The sequence below is a fragment of the Pipistrellus kuhlii genome, unplaced genomic scaffold (genome assembly GCF_014108245.1).
Source record: "Pipistrellus kuhlii isolate mPipKuh1 unplaced genomic scaffold, mPipKuh1.p scaffold_m20_p_9, whole genome shotgun sequence".
Taxonomy (NCBI): Eukaryota; Metazoa; Chordata; class Mammalia; order Chiroptera; family Vespertilionidae; genus Pipistrellus; species Pipistrellus kuhlii.
In genome coordinates this window covers 34,187,767-34,208,572 of record NW_023425595.1, presented here as the reverse complement: position 1 = coordinate 34,208,572, position 20,806 = coordinate 34,187,767, and the positions used below count along the sequence as shown (strand labels likewise).

At 46.7% G+C, this 20,806-nt stretch overlaps 1 protein-coding gene and 1 long non-coding RNA gene across 2 annotated transcripts in view; one reads left to right on the top strand and one right to left on the bottom strand.

Moving 5' to 3' along the window:
- Positions 1–18,641, top strand: part of XRRA1 (X-ray radiation resistance associated 1) — a 43,572-nt gene extending 24,931 nt beyond the window's left edge. Inside the window, exons 11-20 of the mRNA XM_036428258.2 lie at positions 171–388; positions 2,987–3,027; positions 4,950–5,075; positions 9,992–10,085; positions 10,825–10,940; positions 13,960–14,289; positions 16,181–16,382; positions 17,111–17,226; positions 17,430–17,529; positions 18,153–18,641. Coding sequence (XP_036284151.1) covers positions 171–388; positions 2,987–3,027; positions 4,950–5,075; positions 9,992–10,085; positions 10,825–10,940; positions 13,960–14,289; positions 16,181–16,382; positions 17,111–17,226; positions 17,430–17,529; positions 18,153–18,397 — 1,588 coding nt within the window. The 3' untranslated portion in view covers positions 18,398–18,641. The remainder of the gene's footprint in view (positions 1–170; positions 389–2,986; positions 3,028–4,949; positions 5,076–9,991; positions 10,086–10,824; positions 10,941–13,959; positions 14,290–16,180; positions 16,383–17,110; positions 17,227–17,429; positions 17,530–18,152) is intronic.
- On the bottom strand, positions 6,148–9,993 carry LOC118713572. Its single transcript, XR_004986305.2, has 3 exons — positions 9,709–9,993; positions 9,608–9,609; positions 6,148–9,489 (listed from the first exon to the last, which is right to left on the bottom strand). It is a non-coding gene; the product is annotated as an uncharacterized LOC118713572 (long non-coding RNA).
- Positions 18,642–20,806: the final 2,165 nt, after the last annotated feature.

Genomic DNA, 20,806 nt, shown 5'->3' with positions numbered 1-20,806 from the left:
ATTTTAGAGGTAGGGATATTGAGGCCCAGAGAGGCTAAGCTACTGGCTCAAGGTCACACAAGAGGAGTAAGTGTCCAAGACTGTGTCCATATTCTTCCCTAAAGTTGCTTGGTATGTGTCCCTGAGGTATAATATTGCCGAGATTCTGTATTCACTTTCCTTAATTGAAGACTGAAGAAGTTAAGCCTGGACCAAAACAAGATTTTCCGGATCCCGTACCTACAGCAGGTTCAGCTTTGCACCGGGTCGGGGGATTGGGTTGGAGACAGAGGGAGTCCTCGGAGAGGGCTCCCATCCAGTCTGCAGCCCAAATCATGGGTCTTCGAGGCCTCAGATGAACATCAGGATTATACCATACTGCCCATGAAAAAGGATGATGACCGGACAGGTGAGTGATGCCCCTTGTTCCAGAGACTCTAGCCCCATGGGGAGCGTAAGCTTCTTTTATATATATATATATATATATATATATATATATATATATATATATATATATATATATATATAATTGATTTTTTTTTAACTGAGAGGAAGAGAGAGGGACAGAGAGCTAGAAACGTCGATGAGAGAGAATCATCGATCAGCTGCCTCCTGCACACCCCCTACTGGGGATGTGCCCACAACCAATGTACATGCCCTTGACCGGAATCGAACCCGGGACCTTTCAGTCCGCAGGCTGACGCTCTATCCACTGAGCCAAACCGGTTTCGGTGGGAGCGTAAGCTTCTGAGAGTTTATTCTGAAAGTCGGTGGCTCCTGGGGAGCTGCTGCACTTCAGCTATTGGGCCTGGGGTGGTGGAGGTCTCATATGAATTATTTCAGTGACTTTTTAACTAATTCTCAGTTAAGGTGCTTCTAAAACCTAATCAAAAGTTGGTTAAAAAACAATCTCAACAAGAGACCCAGAGGTAAGGCTTTTCGGGATGGTTAACTCTGGGGGCACTGATGTCCTCAAAGGACTCAGGTTCTTTCCAATATCTTTATGGCCGTCCTCGGCCAGCTTGCTCGTCTCTGTAGGTTGGTTCCTGTTGGGGTCTAAGATGGCCACCCCACTGCCAGCAAAGCCAGGTGGCAACAAAGACAGTTTGCTTTTGTGTGCTGCTTTTCATTTTGCTGTTTAAGTTATTCTTTCAAAGAGGGTTTACAAGTAGTAGACTTTCCCGAGTTTCTGAATATTCAAAATCACCTTTATATTTGAATGCTGGTTTGGTTGAATAGAGATTGCTATCTTAAAATAATTTTCCCTTCAAACTTGGATGTTATTACTCCATGGCCCTCTAGATCCATTGTTGCCAATGATGCCGGTCTGGTTCTCATCTCTCTATAGGGAATCTATTTTTGCTCTCTGGAATTTAACATATTCCTCTTACCCTTTGGAAACTTTACTAAGGTGCATCCACATGTACCCCTCTTTTTGTTTATCCTGTGAGGTACTTAAAGGTGCTTTCAATCAAAGACGTGTGGTTTTCTTCACCTTGGAGAAATTTCCCTTCCCATTCTGTCATCTCTATCTGAAATTCCACAATTTGCTTAAAGCTGGATCTACCTTCTAGTCCTCTTTTCCATTATTCTTTATATTTCTTTGCCTTTTTGCACTGCATCCTGAGAGTCAGCTTAGTCTTTCATTTTATGAATTAGCTCTTCAATTGGGTCTGCTCATTTATCCAGCACATTTATTAAGTCTTTTATTTGATTACCCTATTTTAAATTCACAGAATTGTTAATAACTTCTCTTTCCTGCTTTTGTTTTAGGAATGAAATAGTCTTTCAAATTTCTCAGAGGATACAATTATTCTATTTTAAAGTTTTTCTCTTTATTAATAAAACTCTCTTGTGGTTTTTCTTTCAAATGATACCGTAGTTCTTCTATTTTTTGTATTTAATGACTTTTTATAGTGTTAATTTTCCTATAATACAAGGAGATTCTTAATTGTCCATCTTTTTGGTGAACAATTCCCAATCAGAACCTGAGGATGCAGTGTACAATGTCTGGGCTACTTCCTGAGATTGCAGAGAACGGCAGGACCTGCATTCAGGCAGTACCAGTATGCTGCAGCTCATTTTCTAGATTGGGGCTGGGTGGGGGGAGGGGGGACGCTCTCTGCCTCCCCAGAGGATTGCTCCTCAGCACCCACACCTGTGACCACAGCCCTTCCTCCTGCTAATTCCTACCTTGTTCCTTGTACATACCTTTCCCAGACTCCTTTCCAGCCTGAGTCACAGGAGAAGTTATTTATGCCATGTGGTATTCCACCCTATCATTGTTTATATTATTTCATGTAACCTTTTACAGTATATCATTAATATGTGAAAAGGGTCTCGTTAGCTGGAGCAAAGGTGAGTGGTGCCTGCACAGGATGTAGTCCTGGTCAATGCTCTGATTTATTAGGTTGAACTCAACTGTTTATTGGCTCATCTCTTTCTGATGGCCCCCAAAATGACATCACTTGCAGCCTCTCCCTTACTATAGTGCTGCTGGTTATACTTAGCCTTTCTCCTGAATTCACTATCTTAACACATTCCATTTCTACTGATACAACAAATAATATTTTTAAATCCTGTGACATAATATCTTTTATCCACATTTCTCTCTTCTAAGACACATTGTTTTGTCTTCTGATCAATACTAACTGCCCAGTAGTTTTGAGGCTAGAAAGAGCTTGTACGTTGCAAAGCCAAAAAGAAGATCTAGTGAGGGGTGCAGGGTTGCATGAGATAAGATTGGAAAAGTAGGCAGGGGCCAGGTCAGGCAGGACCTCAAAAGCCTTGCCAAGGAGTTTGGATTTTACTTTAAGTGCAAAGGGCTTATTACCTGGCAGATGTCACAGCCAGCTCCTCCTCCCATTTAGCGTTGGCGCTAACAACCAGTGAGGACCCCTCTGGGATGCAGTCTGCTGTGCACCGTGGGTGGCTGGCCCAGACTCTGGCCTCTCTGGAGTCACTTCATGCTCTCACCAACCTTTGTTCTATTTCGCTCTTGTTTCAGAGGTTGTGTTCTCACCTTACCCTGGATTCTCAACCCCAGAGGTAAGCACTATTTATTTTATATTTGTGTCCTTGAGTTAGAACATTAATTTTAATAAACAAAAATGAGTTATTGGAACCATTTGGAGAGACATTTATATATATCACATTTGGAGTTAAGGAGAGACATTTATAATATGACATTGAAGAAACTGATTTGTTGAACAAATATTTCCCAATTACCTATCACATGCCGGGCGCTGTGCTGGCCTGTAGAGATATAGTGATGGACTAGGCAGGCAGGTCCTGGATCACACCCAGTGCATGGGCTGCATTTTCTAGGCTCAGAAGCTACTCACTAAGTCACATGTGTCAAACACAAGGCCCTCGGGCCAAATCCGTCCCGCCAGGCCTTGCAATGTGGCCCGCACGCGCTGTCATCACTGCACTCCGCTGCGTTTCCATCACAATGACAGTTTATGACTGTTCAGTAAACCATTCGGCCCGCGATTTAGGCTGGATTTTAGATTTTGGCCCCTTCTCTGATTGAGTTCGACACCCCTACACTAAGTGGAGGTTGCTGCCTCAAGTGATCAAGCTGGCATTGAAGTAAAGCTGCCACCAGATGGATTTCATTAGCTCCTAATGAGAGTCCCCCAAAGCCAGTGGTCCTTGCCAGTTACACAATCCAGGGTCTAATCCTTGATGCCACTGGCTTAGACACTTTATTTTTGTTAGACCAGAATATTGGTTTTTCTGTCTAGGTAAACATTCACTACCCAAGCTCACCAAGATTGATGCACTAACTGTTGATTTATTTTACAATATGAAGTACAACTACACATTAGCTAATGGAGCCTGGAAGAGAATCTTGTTCATTTGAACCCAGTCTGTAGTCCAATATCTACCTTGTAATTTCCATCTAACTCAGGAACCAGTGAGTGAACTGAGTTAGGCACGGTTAATCCAGCTATTTCAATTTCTGTTTGATCACACATGTTGACCCTCAGGCAAGTTGGGTTGTGCTGAGAGGCCAAGACCCTGCAAGTTACCCAGGTGCACACTGGGCCACGTTCAGGCCCCACAGCCTGCCGGAAGAGATTCAGGACTTAGCTGTTGTTCCATCCTGCCGTGAAGACCCTCCACTGTAGGATGTGAGCTAACCCATCAGCCAGGTGTTCAAGGTTCAGGTCACTCTTCTCCGTCTCCCCCCTAGGAAAAGTCCCCTTAACAATGCAAGCAACTCCTCTTTGTCCTCGGGAGAAATTTTAGCCCAATTGTGTAGATGGAGGGTCCTATTCAGGATACCGTATTTTTCGGACCATAAGATGCTCCGGACCATAAGACGCACCAGTTTTTAGAGAAGGGAAATGAAGAAAAAAAGATTCTGAAACAAATAGTGTCCTAAAATATTTTATGTGCATTAAAACCCAACATCACAGTCATAAACACATGTAATCAACCCTGTAAAGTAAACAGCAGCATTTAGAACCATTTTAGAGCAGGGCAAGCACACAGAGACCACACAGAGCCGGGCAAGTAAAAAAACTTTTTTTAAAAAGTATATGTGTAGGCTATATTTGGACCATAAGAGGCAGGGACTTTTTCCCCCCACTTCTGGGGGGAAAAAAGTGCGTCTTATGGTCCGAAAAATACGGTAAGTGCTGTAGGGCAGTGTGGGAGGTGGGGACAAAGAACCTCTGACATCTATACCAGTGCTACTAGCCTTTGGCCTTAGAGACTTGATACTGGAACTTTGGGTGCTGGAGAATTCGCTCACATATTATCTCAGAGAACTTGGAACCAGAACTCTGGGCCTTTGGAGACATTGTCCTTTATGACTTTAGATGTAACTTCTGTCCAAGCTTCTCTACAATGGCTATTCTTTTCACCACACCCCATAGGAAGGGCATGTCGGCCCTCGGTGGCTTTCAACTTCTTTATCATGAAGGCACTTTGACTTGGACTTTTTTTTCCCTTCTAAGACAACCAAGGTATGTGCGCTTCCTCCCATATTCGAGATTCTTCCCGTGAAGTTACTGAAGGCCAGGAACCAGACGCTGGCCCCGCCCTTCCCAGAGCTGAGGTGCCTTAGCCTGGCCTACAACAAGGTGACTTTTTGCTTCTCCTATTCCCTCAAGAGGCACAGATTGGGGGGTGGGATGCCAGCTGCTCTGGCCTAAAGGCCAACCCTCTAATTCCCTGCATTATAGGTCTGGGGCTCAGGAATTCTCAGGGTAGAGGATGTGGAGGGAGTTTAGGCCAAGGCAGGATTCTATCCATTCAGTCACAGATATTTATTTAGTAACTGTCATGTATCAGGCTCTGTTTTAGGCTTGGGTATATAGCTGTGTGAAGAAAGATTGGGTCCTGCCTTTATGGAGCTTGTCACTTATATAGAGAAGATATATATATATATCTTCTCTATATAAGTGAGATATATATATCTCACAATATAAGCATGTTTAGTATTATAAAGAAATTGATAGTGCTATGAAGTATATGATAGAGATGGGGAAAGGTGTCTAACCTAAAATTTGGGATTAGGAAAGATTCTGGAGAGAGTGGTATTTAAATTGAGATATGAATAAATGAATTTAATGAGGTGAAAAGTAAGGGTAGAGTACAGAGAAATGTTCTAGCCCTAAGGAAGAGCAGATATAAAGTCCATGGAACAGATTTAGCATGTGTTTTCTTAACATGTTTTATGTTAATATATTTTACCAATATCCATGCCCTGTTTTAATTCCTGTAAACCCTACGCAAGTCTGAAATGCAGACAACTTTTAAGGTATTCTGCTTACATTCATCTTAGCAGTGGTTCTCAACCGTCCTAATGCCGCGACCCTTTAATACAGTTCCTTATGTTGTGGTGACCCCCAACAATAAAATTACTTTCGTTGCTACTCCATAACTGTAATTTTGCTACTGTTAATGAATTGTAATATAAATATCTAATTTGCTAATTTGGTCCTCCGCTTCTCCTAGTCTATTGTGTTTTTTATGGTGGTGTTTTTTTTTTTTTATTGCAGCTTATATCACTCTTTATTTCTTCTTTATTCTTACATAAGTTGTTGATTTTTTTTATTCATCCAGTTTATGAACTGTATGACCCTTATTCTTTTCTAACATATTGCATACCTCTGTTTCACTTAGCTACTTTTCTGCCAATTCCTCCTTTTCTTTCCTTTGGGGGCTTCTTCGTCTCCCTATTTTTGCTCTCACTGAAGGATCTAGGTGTCAAGTAGTTCAGGAGCTGCTCCTCAGGTGGTGGCTGCTCCTCAGGCAGTCATGGCAGTGGCTGCTCCTACGTTGGCTGTGGCTTCTCTGGTGGGTGCTGCTCACAGCAGTTGTGACTCCTCTGGCTGGTGGGGGCAGGCTGCTTATGCAGCTGCTGCTCCTCGGACAGGGGTGGGCTGCTCATGAGGCTGCTGCTCCTTTGATGGGGGCAGGCTGCATGTGGCTGCTACTCCTAGGACGGGATGGGCTGCTTGCACAGCTGCTGCTCCTCAGATGGGAATGGACTCTGCGCAGCTACTGCTCCTTGGTCAGGGGTGGGCTGCTTGCGGGGGCTGCCGCTCCTCGGATGGGGGTGGGCTGCTCATGTGACTGCCACTCCTCGGACAAGTGCTGGCTGCATGCGGCTCTAGCTGATTTATTCTTAAATGCTTGTGTGATACTTGTATTCTGTTGCAAGTAAACCAGTATTTATGTCCCATCTCTCCTTCATGTCGCCCATCTAACTTTAGATTTCAGGCCACTTGATCACCCTGAGACTTTAACTCTCTGTTGGACTCAAGAAAAGTTATGATATAATTTATTCAGGTGTGTTTTTCTCACTGGAGACTTTAATGATGTTTTCCTTTATGGTGGTAACCACCTAACATGCATATATTTTTGTCTGCTACCAGTTGTCTACTGCCAGAATGTAGGATGGGGTTTCTTTTCTTTTTTTTTTTTTTTTTTTGAGATCTAAAACATTGTTTTACTTATATCTCCATTATCTAGAATAGCACCTGATACATGATAGATACTCAGTAAGTTTGTTAGATGAATTAATGATGTTTTGATCAGATCAAAGAATACTGAGCTACTTGTGTTGAAATTAATATTCAATATGCTGAAGTTACAAATTTTAAAACCAATTTTGCCTTGAAATGGAAACTTACGCTCATAATATTATCTCAGAAGTCTAGTAATTTTTGTGTCAAAAATAAAATAATCACTTTCAACTTTTTTTACTTTAAATAATTACAGCTTGACATAGAATATTATATTAGTTTCGACTAAAAGTGATTCTTACATTTTTAAATGGTTGTGAAAAATCAAAAGAAGGACAACACTTCATGACATTAAAATTATATGAAGTTCAAATTTTAGAGTACATCTGTGCAGTTTTGTTGGAAGAGTCACACACTTATTTGTTCATTAATTGTCAATAGCTGCTTTTGTGCTACAACAGCTAAGGTAAATAGTAATGACCTGCAAATCCTAAAACATTGATTGCTTAGCCCTTGACTGAAAAGGTTTGCTGTCCATGGTCTAGGATCTATGATCAAAGCCCACCCCTAGTTCCTTTTCTTCTCTCACTCTGTACTCTCTGAGGATGCATGTCATAATCCTCCTAGGGGTGCCTTCACATACCCATTGGCCCACTGACTCACAAATTTATAACTCCCATATGGACCATTCCTCTGTACTCCAAACCAGAGTATAAACTATCTACATGAATATCTACTTTGAGGTCTCAAAGGTACCTCTAAAGTACATGTTTCCAAGTGCATTAATGATCTTTCCCTTCAAATCTGATGTTCTTTTGTTATTCCATACCTTAGGGAATAACTCCATCATCCATTACTCAAGCTAAAACCTGGTAGTCATCCTTATACTCCTCTCTCCTTTACATTGCTCCTCCCTATCATATCTCCTCCATCACCAAATCTTGTCAAATTTAGGTCCTCATATTTCTAAAAAATCATTTAATGGGTTCCCCAAGGACCAAATTCTTTAAAATAGCATCAATCTGGTTCATATTTCCATCATCGGCCTCATTTTGCAGAAGCAACCTTTTTCTCTGCTTTAATCACACTACTGTCTTTAAATCCCCCCAATAGGCTTTTTTCCTCCTTGCTGTTAGGCCTTTTACACATTGTTCTCTTTGCACGTAACACTTCCTTTCTGCATTAATCAGAGTAAGTAATACCAGCTACTGCAACAAACTTTTTAAAATCTTAATGACTTAACACAATAAAAGTTTCTTTATTGCTTTTACAAAAATCCACTGATTGGCTGGTGATCACTCAGAGATCAGGCCCCTCTGGCTCTGGCATCCCATAGGGCCATAAGAGTACTTTATTGGATCCTAGGCATCTGGTAGATAGGTAGTTGATAGATGTAGAGGACAAGCAAGAGGTTTTGAACAGTCTATACCTGGAAATGGCATTTACTACTTCCACCAAGATTGCTTTGGCTAAAACTGAGTCGTATGACCACGTCTGGCTGCCTGGGTGGGAGGCAAGAAGATGCACAGTCTAGCTGTGTGCTCAGAAGGTAGAGGAAATGGTTTTTGTTAACAGAGATTTCTCTGCCACATACTTTATCCCCCACTGCATTCACTAATTACCTTCTACCCACCTTTCAGATCTCAGGATCACCTTATCTCCCCCACTAGTCACTAGGTCACATCACCCTAGTACTTCATATGCTTCTCTTTTATGGCACTAATCAGAATTATAAATCTACTCTCTTTTATGTTACTGGTTCTTCCATGCTTGTTTCCCACTAGGCCATGCCCCGTGATGACAGGAGTTATTTTTTCTCTTTTACTCATTCCCAGCCCAATGCTTGGCACATGTATGCATTCAGTAAATATTTGACTGAGTGAACAAAAATGAAAGACAATGACTGGTTAGTTGTCCATTGGGTATGTAGTGCTACCTTATAAAGTTCCAGAGGAAGCCAAATTGAAATGCCCTCCTCCTTCCAACCCTCAGACCTTAGCACCTTCTGTGGGTCCCAAATCTGATCTAACAGCTTTCAGTGTATCCAGCCATCTGAAAGGTCATGACCCCACTTCTGGGCTCAGTGATACTGATGGATCTGATACTGTTCTGTTGCTAATAGATGCCTCCCTAAGGTTATCCTCAGATGTTCCAGACATTCTGCTCAACAAGAATTGTGTATTTTTTGCCCTTCAGAAGCTGGCCTCACAGGGATGGAGCGGCCTCTGGGCCCCATACAGCCAGGAGATCTCTCTCACCATGGGCTCTGCTTATCCCTTAGAGAGGTGTTTCCCTGACCTCCTGTCCCCTAATCCCTCCACAAATCAGTACCCAGAACAGGCCACAGCGAAAAAGGCCATCAGGGTTACTATTGAGAGGGTGTGTAGAGGTTGCTTTGAGGAAGATGAAGTGTCAGACGAATTGTATACTGAAGTCAAAGTCAATGCTCTGCCTACCTCCCAGATTCCTTGCAAGACAAGTGCTATATGTGTTTGTTATTATTTTGTCACCAACATCCTCAATACTTGGTCTAGGCCAGTGGTCGGCAAACTCATTAGTCAACTAGCCAAATACCAACAGTACAACGGTTGAAATTTCTTTTGAGAGCCAAATTTTTAAACTTAAACTTCTTCTAATGCCACTTCTTCAAAATAGATTTGTCCAGACTGACATTTTGTGGAAGAGCCACACTCAAAGGACCAAAAAGCTGCATGTGGCTCGCAAGCCACAGTTTGCCGACCACTGGTCTAGGCTATATAACCAGTATGGAGAAGGGAGAAAAATTCTTAGCTTTCAAACATAAAACAGTGATGATGGAATTTTGGACAGAGGGGCAAGGTGTTCTGGGTGTGAGCAGGTGAAATTATAGGAATAGAGGCTGCTCAGCATGAGTTCTATCCACAGCAGCATCACCCCACCCACACCCCAATCCTAGCAAGCATGTAACCCTGCAGTGTGGGCCTGGGGGCACTTGGCAGAGGTGAGTAACAGTGCTGACCTGATGCTCTCTCCTGCATGCCTCACAGATTGCGAAGGAAGATGCCATCCTGCCAGTAGCTCTCTTCCCATCTCTCTATGAGCTCGTCTTTCATAACAACCCTCTAGTGGCCCACAGACGAGGTAGGGTGCATATAAGGCTTCCCTCCAACCCGGTGCCCAGGAAGCATAATGGGCACCCTCATTCCCATCTCATTGATGCCAAGCCCCGGGCTCTGCTCTCCATCTTGGGTGGGCAGGGGGATGGAGAAAACATCAGACACTGCTGAATACCTGTCACCCTGACAGTAACCCCATTAGACAGGCGTTACTGTCCCTGGGCACAGTGGAGGAAACTGAGAATCAGAGAGGTTCGTGACCTGCCCAAGGCCACACATCATGAAAGAGGCATAGTTGGGAATGGAATACAGTATTACCTAGATCTGGCATGAGCTATTTAAGCAACACCCTGCTTTGTGGAACAGGTCTGTTGTGACTTCAGCTGCCTGTTGAGGACGGTGCAGGTGCTGGGCTGTCCCCTCCCAGAGCACAGTGAATGCAGGGGATGCTGTGTCCGCAGTGCAATGCACTGTCCGCATTGAGGCAGCTGAAGGCCTTTTAGAATCCTGGGCACTGGAGAGACAACAGTGGAGTTCTCATCCTTGCTCCACACTATCTTTGTTGCCTTAGGTAAATTCCTTAACCTCTCTGTGCCTCAGTTTTCTCACCTATCAAATGGAAATAATATGGGTATATGCCTCGTAGGGTTGGTGTGAGACTTAAATAAGTTAATATACACACAGCCATCTGAACAGTGCCTGGCACATAGTAAGCCCCAGGAAAGGTTAGCTAACTGTAGTCTTATTTTCCCATCATGGCCCAGGGATCCCTCCTCTGCTAAAAAGCTTCCTCCAGGAGCGGCTGGGAATCCACTTAATTCGAAGGAAGACATCAAAAGCTAAACATCATATTTTAATGCCTCGGAAGGCTTCAAGGAAGGTAAGGCTTCCCAGGTGGGACCCCCTGCCCCAGAGGGAGTGGAGCCTATGTCAGTGCAGGTGGACTAACCTGGAGATAGAGCTGCACTCTCCCACAATGCCCGGAATCCCTCCAGCAGGTTTGTAATAGCAGCAGTGTCTTCTCCTTCCCTTGCTCTATTAATACAGATAAACGCAAGAGGGATGAGAGACAGAGAGACCCAAAGGCAGACTCAGGAGGAGCCTTGCAGGTCTTTGAATCTGGCCCCCCAATTTTACAGAGAAACTGAGGCCCAGAGAAGGAGCTGTGAAGATGTGGGGAGAATCAGAAGACCCAGGTATGAGCCTGGCCCCATCACTTCCCATAGCTGTCTGAACTTGGGCAAGAGTTTCACTCTCTGAGCTTCAGCTTCTCAACTCTAAAACCTCTCAGAGCTGCTGAGGGGACTGGATGAAGCAACAGATAGGAAAATACACGATAAACCCCCAAACCCATACCAATGCAAGTTATAGTTGCCTGTGGCAGTCACGAAGGCTGTGCCAGGCCTAGCACACACACACCTCCTACCTGAATGCTAAGAAGCATCTCCATATGCTGAGAGCAGTCGGCTCCCTCTGTACTTTCCCAGCCAGTGGTCTTAGACTTGCCTTCTGGGATGCCATAAAGTAAATTAAATCCCTTTTTCATCTGATGGATTTCAGAAATTTCTGTGAAACGCTCCTCCATCCTGGAATTTGCATCTTCCTATAGCCGAAAGCTGGTACCAGAAGTTAAGTACAGTTTACCATTGCCATCGCTCTACAGTAGGGGTGTCGAACTCAATCAGAGAAGGGGCCAAAATCTAAAATCCAGCCTAAATCGCGGGCCGAATGGTTTACTGAACAGTCTTAAACTGTCATTGTGATGGAAACGCAGCGGAGTGCAGTGATGACAGCGTGGTGCGGGCCACATTGCAAGGCCTGGCGGGACGGATTTGGCCCGCGGGGCCTTGTGTTTGACACATGTGCTCTACAGCCTGCCTCTGTTCAGGCAAGCTCTTTCTTGTCTGGAGCCCTCATCGGACCAGAGTAGCATTTAAAACTAGAAAAAGAAATTCAAGTGGTTTGCATCATCTTCCCCTTATCTAAGGATCTTACTACCTCCTTCCCCAACAGCAGCTGGGACAGGCAGAATCAGAGTGAGTCGAATGCTAACTCCATAATCCTCTCTCCCATGTACAGAGCCCAGTACTCTGCTGAGCACCTTCGTGTGTGCTGTCCCATAATCCTCCCACAGACAGGGAAGCAGGCTCAGAGAGGTGATACAATGTACTTAGTGTCCAGGTCCAGAGGAACCTCTAAAGTTCTGACTGATAGAGAATAAACACAAATCCAGTGACCAAATGAGAAGCAAATCAGTGCTTTGTAAAACTAGGCAAACACAATCTAACCTCCAGTGCAGACAAGCCTGGAGAATGTGGCTAGGCCTTAGCTGGATTAGAGCTGCCTGAATGTCCCAGTGTGCTCACAGAGACGGCCTGATGTACAAGCAGACTCTGGGCCTTTTACTCACTCAGTTACATGGACAAAGACTGCCGGTGCTCCCTCAGGGCTAGGCATGGACAGAACTGGGGGAAACGAGCAGGCCCAGACCCACCCCACATGTAACCAAGACGCTGTGTGAGCTCTTGACATGCAAGACACAAATGGAAGACAGAACAGCCTGCCCTTGGCCAATCCAGCTCACCAGGGACTGTCAGCCTCTGACCAATTACATTATCTGGTCTTCCCTGGAGAAGGAGCTGGGGAAGTGGCAGAGGCCTAGACAAAGAGCATCTCTCCCCCCAGCCCCGCCCTGCACTCTGGCAGCAAATGACAGCACCGGGTGTGGTTCTGAAAAAAGACCCTGGATCTTTAGGCTTCAAGTCTAAACACTAAAGTTTTATATATTTTAAAAAAGGAAATGTTGTTTTTAAAACATTGTCTTCACACTTTTTAGTTTGTTAGTAAGTCATCTCATTTGGAAGAACTCTGCAGCATAGGCAGGGCAGGGGCTGTTCTCCCATTTCACAAGGAGGAGATGGAAGCTCAAAGGGGAGGACTGCATGCCAGCTCATATTTTTATAAAAACAGTGGTTAGGATCTTTCCATTCCCCTACATTGTCCGTCAACGTATAGATCTAAGTGGCCCAAATACCTTCGACTAAGAATAACATCAAGCCCTCGTATAATCTGGGAGGAAGGAGGAACTAAGCCCAGCTGAGGGCACCGAGCACATGGCTCCCTCCTGGCAGCTGAGGTGAAGGAGGAGGGGGAAGGATGACGGGCTTTTGCTAATAAAGGAAGCTAAGCAGTTCAACAGAAAAGAAGTAATTTTGTTGGTCCTGAACCCTAGGGAGATTCACCTTATGGATCTTTTTTATTTATAAGTATATTTTGTATTGATTTCAGAGAGGAAGGGGGGCGAAGAGAGAAACATCAATGATGAGAGGGAATCATTGGTTGGCGTGTGCCCTGAATGGGAATTGAACCGTGGCCTCCTGCTCCATAGGTCAACCACTGAGCACGCCAGCTGGGCTACCTTACGGATCTTTGTATAAGGTGCAGGAGCAGCATCCTGAACAGGCCTGGTGCTGCTCACTTCCAGAAAAGCAGGACCATCTCCCCCTTGCCCTCCTAAGAGTCCCTGAGGAAAGTCAAGGGAACTGTGTTAAACCTTAGATAGAGGCTAAGGCTCCTGCAGGCCACAGTGTTATGGTCAGGGGTTTATAATGAGGCCGGGAGCCCAGAACAAGCTCTGCCACTGAATAACTCTGTGATGCTGACAAGTCATTTTACCTCTCTGAGCCCATTTCCTCACCTATAAAGTGAGGATAATTATTCATTGGGTAGTTTTGACTTTGTTATGCATAGGGCACATCGTAGGTGCCTAGCAAATGTGGTTTTGCTCCCTCCCTCACCCAGTGCTCCGATCACTGTACCAAGTGGTCTTAGGCTGGTGAGGGTCCATGGGAGAGACCCCAGTTAGGAAGCAAACCAATAGAGCCCTTCTCCCATGACAGGTACAAACCCAAGTTCCAAAGGTGCCAAAGCAGCCCCTGGTGCTCCATCGGCCACCTGAGTCTCCCTTGGAGGAGACATTGGAGCCACAGCTGCTTGAAGTGCTGCCGATGGCCCAAGACACTCCTGTGAAGCGAGCAATGGCCATTGAGGGCCTAGAGGGCCTTTCCCTGTACCGCCGGCCCTTCGTGCCACTTCCTCCCATCTGCTCTGACTCCACCGTGCATACTGAAGAGACCACGTCTCGCCCGAGTGACACTGCTGGACATCTCAGCCCAGAGCACCCATCAGATGAGGATACCAAGAGCACAGAGTCCATCTTCTTGACGCAGGTGCCTGGATCCACCCGCCCCTGCCCACTCGTTCCCAGTTCCCACAGGCTCCTGTGCAGCCCTTAGATGGTTAGACTGCTACCGGCAGCCAGAAGCAAGCACATGGCAGGTCTGGAAACCAGAAGTCAACACCTAGCAGGGCCTGCCAGTGACTAATCCATGGGTACTGGTAGGGACACCTATGGGGACAAGCCATGGTACTGTGGTAGAGACAGCACCTGAGGTTAGGATATGGTTCCGAACAGTTTTTAGGAAGGGTTGCTGCTGCTTCTGCCCATCTGCTTAAGGTCACCTCACTTCTAATGCCTCGGAATCCTGGGAATACAAATGGATGAGACATGGTCTTGCCCTTGAGATGTCCTTAGTCTAATGGGGGAGACGGGCAGGAACAATGTACACAGTCAGTGTTGAGAGTGAGAAAGAAACCCAGGAGCTGGAAGCCTAGAGGAAGATGGCAGGCTTCCTGGAAGAGGTTCGAATGAGATGAGCTTTGCAGACTGAGTAGGAGTTAACATAGTGCGGAAGTAGGCAGCAAGGGCGGCATGAAGCAGGATACAGAGGAGGGAAATTGACGGTATGCACAGGAACCATGAATGGTTGAGTGGCAGTGCAACAGAAGGGTTCCATGTAGGAAAAGGGACATAAGTGGCTGGAAGAGTTGGCAGGACCCCCTTAAACTTTATTATTGTACCATTGCCCTCCCCACCTGCAGTCTTGCCCCTCCAATCTGACAGATCTTTCCAAGATGCACATCTATCCACATGGTTATGTCTAATTCTCTATCCATCCATTTCTTACTCCACAGAGGACTTACAACAGCATACATGTTAATGTAGTATAAACGTATCTTGTTAAAAATATTTTTTATTGATTTTCAGAGAGAGGAAGGGAGAAGGATAGATAGACACATCGATAAGAGAGAAACATCAATCTGCTGCCTCCAGCGCGCTCCCTGCGGGACTGAGCCCGCAACCCAGGATTGTGCCCTGACGGAGAATTAAACCCTGACTCTTGGTTCCTGAGTCAATGCTCAACCACTGAGCCACATTGGTTGAGCTATTAATAGTATAAAAGTATCTTTATTAACTATAATAACAGTTTTGGAGTAGAATATAAGCAAATAAGCATTTAAAAATAGACAGAGGGAGCTAAGATGGCAGCATAGGTGCTTGCTGACTCCCACAACCATATCAAAATTACAACTGAAATACAGAACAACCATCACTCAGAACTGCCTGAAAGATGGCTGAATGGAAGTCCTACAACTAGAGAAGTAAAGAAGAGACTGGTGGGAGGGGCAGAGACACAGAATAGACTAGTCTGACACCCAAGTGTGCCGTTTTGTCTTGTTTTTTTAATCAGGAGGGAGATCATCTCTTTGAAGGCCACCTGTGAGGAGCAAGGGGTGTTTTCTGCTATCTTTTCCATTCCTCTTTAAGTATTTGGTAGAATTCACGAGTGAAGCCATTTGGTCCGTAGTTTTTCTTTGTGGGAAGTTTTAAAATCACTAATGCACCTGGCTATGATTGTATCACGCTGTTCCTTGCTTGCAACAACCCTTCTTTCTCATCTCTCGCAGCCCCACCAGGGAATGGCTCTCCTGGTTCTTTAACACTTAGTTCAGGCTAAGGCATCACTTCCTCCAGGAAGCTTCTTGTCACCCCAGGCCGCTTAGGGCTTCCTGTGGGCTCACCTGGAGCCCTCTGCTCCCTTCTGTTACAGCATTTACCAGGGAACATGGTCACTGTCCATTTTTACGTCTGTGTCCTCTCTCCCAAGTCTTGATTCTTGTCCTTAACAGGGCCCCGTATGGGGACACACACAGCGCTGATGATAAATATTAGTGAAATGAATGAATAAATGAATAAATGTGTTTTCTTTTTGGACACAGGTGAGTGGGCTGTCTTACTCCCTCCTCCATAGGGATGATTCAGAGGCAGATAAAAACAAAAGATCATCCCCACCGGCCTCAGCTCCCAGAGAGGTGAAAAAGACTCGGAGGAAGGTTACATCTGCCACACTCTCCGGCAAGTACCGTGGCTATGAGGAGCTGCTGACAGCCAAGCCTGACCCGGACTTCATTGAGCCAAAGGGTATGTGAGGAGAAAGCCTCCGAGGCAGGAGCCCTCTCCATAGCCCAGGTCAAGTCAGGGCAAAGCCAAGGCTGGTGCCAAGACTCTTCTAAACCAGGGTGCTGTCTTCTATCTGCTGTCTGTCCAGGGGCCCCTGCGGGGATCCTGGTTTGGAGCCCCACGTCAGGACCCCCGGCCTGGGGCTCACTAGGCTTTGGGGAGCCACAGCTGTTCAGAGCTTCCAGCCAGCCCGGGCCCAGCTCTGGTTGGAAAGTCTCTCCAGGAGTGTGATGAACACACACTCAGACTGGCCAGGCTCCCAGTTAAATCCCAAATTGAACTTCCCAAATCCTCCCTATTTGGTTTGAGGCAAGGGAGGCAGTGCCCTCTCTGAGCCCCTTATTTCAGGCTGATGTATTAATAGTCCTGGCACGTTCAAAGGAAGTGGCACTCGGCTGTGCTCTCTGGGTGTCCGTCCCTGCAGGGCAAGCCCTCTGAGGTGAATGTGGGTACAGTGGGGCCAGCCCCTTTCCCCACCCCAATGCTGTTGTCCATTGGGATCTTTACTTATAAGGGGACTGGCATTCACTGAATGAATGATGGGCTTCTGACACAGCAACAGACCAGGGAGAGATGTGGGGCTTCACACCCTTTTACCCGGGGCCGCTGTCCTATGGGGAATGAAAAAATTAGAGGCGGCATGCGGGCGGAGGAGGAAGGCCTGGCTCCACCTTGCCTTCCTGCCCTAGGAATCCAGAAGAACGCACAGGCCCTGCAGCACATGCTGAAGCACCCACTCCTGTACGCCTCCACCAGGCCCAAGCTGGGCGCTCCTCAGAAACACTACGTCCCCAAGGAGAAACGGGTAAACCTGCACCGCACTGAGCACACACCCCGCCCCCAGGGGGACAGAGGTGGCTGTCACTCCGGGCCTTCTAAGGGCCATGCTTCCCCAGAGCCCCCAATTACTTCCCTGCCTATGGCTGTGAGACTGTGAGGAGGTGAGGCCAGGAAAGTCTGAGCACAGGACTGGGCCAACACTCTCCTCTCTCCTTTTGTCAAACCCAGAGGATCCCCGTCCCACCTCCACGGAAGACTCGAGCCCAGCTGCTGGATGACATCCTCATTCGCATGCGGGATTCCCAGAACGTTACAGAGGCTCCGCTAGGTATGACCCTGGCCCCTAGTCCTCGGCTGTTATAGCCCGAGCTAAAACGGTTCACTCTTCTGCTGGTACAAGGCAAAGGGCTTGTGTCACGCAGGGAGAGCCCTTAGGAGCATGTGCCCCAGTCCTTCCCATGTGCAGACGGAAAAACAAGCCTGAGCCGAAACTGGTTTGGCTCAGTGGCTAGAGCGTCAGCCTGTGGACTGAAAGGTCCCGGGTTCGATTCCAGTCAAGGGCATGTACCTTGGTTGCGGGCGCATCCCCAGTGGGGGGTGTGCAAGAGGCAGCTGGTCGATGTTTCTAACTCTCTATACCTCTCTCTTCCTCTCTGTAAAAAATCAATAAAATATATTTTTTAAAAAATAAAAAAATAAAAATAAGCAGGGAGCGTGATACAGACTAGAACCAAGGACTAAGATAGAATCAGGAGGGGGCACTGCTGGCTTCCTAATGCCCCAATCTGGGAGGCTATTTTGAGTTGTTAGTCCCCCGAACACCCTTCTCTTTCCCCCTCCCACTTTCTTGGAACCCTGGATCCAGCTTCCTTCCACCCTATCCCCCACCCCCACCTTGGACTGGGTGAGACCCAGAGCGACCTGCTGCCCCTCCTGGCTTCCCTCCTGCAGGAGCCATCCTGCGCCAGCGGCCAGAGCGCCGGGGGCTGGCGAACCAGAAGCAGTACCTGGAGGCCAAGCGGCTGCTGAAGGAGTTTCAGGCGCGCTACCGGGAGATGGTGCGCTGCTCGCTGAAGTCGGTGTTCAGGGCGCCGGCCCTGGCCAACCCAGCCCTGAGCGCCCCTAAGTTAAGCCGCTTCCTCCAGTTCGTGGATGAGTTCTACCCGGAGCCCACAGCCAGCGACTCCAAAAGCTAGAGCTGCATACAGGGCCATGCGCGCCAGCGGGCCTGTGCCCCTGACCCTGTGCCTCGCGCCCTCCCGGAGGGCTCCGTTCCCTTGGTGGAGCTGGAACACTGGGGCTGGCTCGGCTGGACACAGGCCTCGGAGCCAACCCCAGCCTTGCCCGCTGGCTGGCTGCAGAGGGCGGAGCCCCCCTTCCCAGGCCCGGCAGGACCCGGCGCCTGGCCCAGCAGCAATAAAGACTGGGTGTGCAGAGCAAGGTAGGCCACGTTCTTTCTTGGAGCCTGTACCAGGCTGTCACACTGAGGGAAGATCCTGCCACATGTGTCCAACAGAGCTTCATAGAAAATGGAGGATAGAAAATGGAGCTGATGGAATAGAGAAGTAGCACAGAACCTAATGCTCCGAGAATTTAACTCACCCACAGCCAATAAAGTGTATTTGGGGGCATGGGGAAGGGGGCGTAAAATTGAGGCCATCAAGTTCTAGAAATGGTACTTTTTCTGTTGGGCAGCTTTTTCTATTGTGAGGGTAAATGTGGGGGAGGGAGTTCCCTTATCCGATAAGAACAAGCCAGGCCATAAAATTGGGACAAGCTTAGGAGAGGGCTTACATGGAGTTTCCCAAGGTACTCTAATCTAGGACACAAACTGAAGTCCCACACGTAAGCGTGATGGGCTGCGGCTCTAAAATGGACCCTGGGGCTGTGCAGGGTCAATCTGGGCTCATGTAAGTAAACTACTTACTACTGGCCAAGGCAGCCCGTGGGGTTGTCCTATTCTTGTGAGTGCCCAGCAGTCAGCACCTGCTACAGAGGAGGGTCTGGAGAAGGCCATTGGGCTGAACTCCAGAGACTGTGCATTTGAAGTAGATGCTGGGTGTCACCTAGCATCCATTGCTCCTAAGGCCGTTCCCCTGGAAGTGCCTGTAATTCAGACCTGAAGAGCAGGCTGCAGTTCCCAGGGTCCAGGGAGCAGTGGCACAAGAATTAAGGATCCTCAGTGAGATACAAATTTCCACAACCTAAGCTGTAATTACAGTGATTATAGAAATATAGTCTTGTAGCCACAGCTGACAAGACAAGCCCAGAGTATCTGCAGTATTTCAAGTGTGAGATTCTGTTGGGACACAGAATATCTGCATCCTGTCGTACTCAACCAATCTCACATGTGACCAGTTAAATACTCATCATACCAGATACATTCTCATTCATGTCAAGTTCAAAGTCAGTCATATCTCATTCATTCACATAGGCACCTGGGCAGATACAGGTAATTCAAGTGTTACCCATAGCAGCATTGCTGTGCAAGAGCATATGCTGACTCATCACCTTAGACCTCCTGGGGCCCAAAACCACCCTTCCCCTAATGTCATGAGGGGAATCACTCCATCATTCACACCAAACCTGGCTAAGTTCCAGTTTGGGAGAACTGGACTGCTCCCTTCAGCCAGGAACACTATCAAACCATAGGGTCTCAGGCCTGACCAGCTCCTGTGACATCCTAGCCCAACCTCAAGGCAGGAAGCCTTTTGTAAACACAACAGATCATTCAGCTCCTGCCTGCACATCCAGTGACAGGGAGCTCACCCCCTCCTTTTTGGGAAAGCTATAGGACAGTTCTAGCCATTGGGTAGGCTGTCTGCCTGAGCCCCTCAGTTGCCCTAGCTCTGTTTTCTCTGGCCAAGAGTATATCCCTTCTCTGGGTTGGATATTTTTATACAGAATTTGCCTTTTGCTCATTATTTTTACATATATTTTTATTGATTTCAGAGAGGAAGGGAGAGAGAAATGTCGATGAGAATTATTGATTGCTGCCTCTTGCATGCCCCCTACTGGAGATTGAGCCTTGCAACTCAGGCATGTTTCCTTGACCAGAATTGAACCTGGGACCATCCAGTCTGCAGGCCGACACTCTATCCACTGAACCGAACCAGCTAGGGCTTTTGCTCACTCTTAAAACCAATGGCATTGCTGCTTTGGTTTTTAAAATTAATTATTTAGAATATTTTTTTCTTGATTTCAGAGAGGAAGGGGGGATGGGAGAGAAACATTGATGATGAGAATCATTGATCAATTGCCTCCTCCAGGCCTCCCAATTGAGGATCAAGCCCACAACCTGGGTTTGTGTTCTGATCAGGAATCAGTGCCCTCCTGGTTCCTAGGTCAATGCTCAACCATTGAGTTCCGCCAGCCAGGCCACTTGGCTTTTATTCTTTATCAGCAGACTGCTAAGATCAGAACTGCTTTCCTTTTTTTATACTTGAAGTTGGCCTTTGATATCTAATGGAGGATTTGTTTTACATTTCTTCATCTTAGTCTCAGCCCGGAGTTCCCTGCTGCCAGAATCATCCTGCATTCCTGATTCTTAGCTTTGCCATCAGGGAGGCTATTTACCGAATGAGTGTAGACAGCTGGCCCTTTCC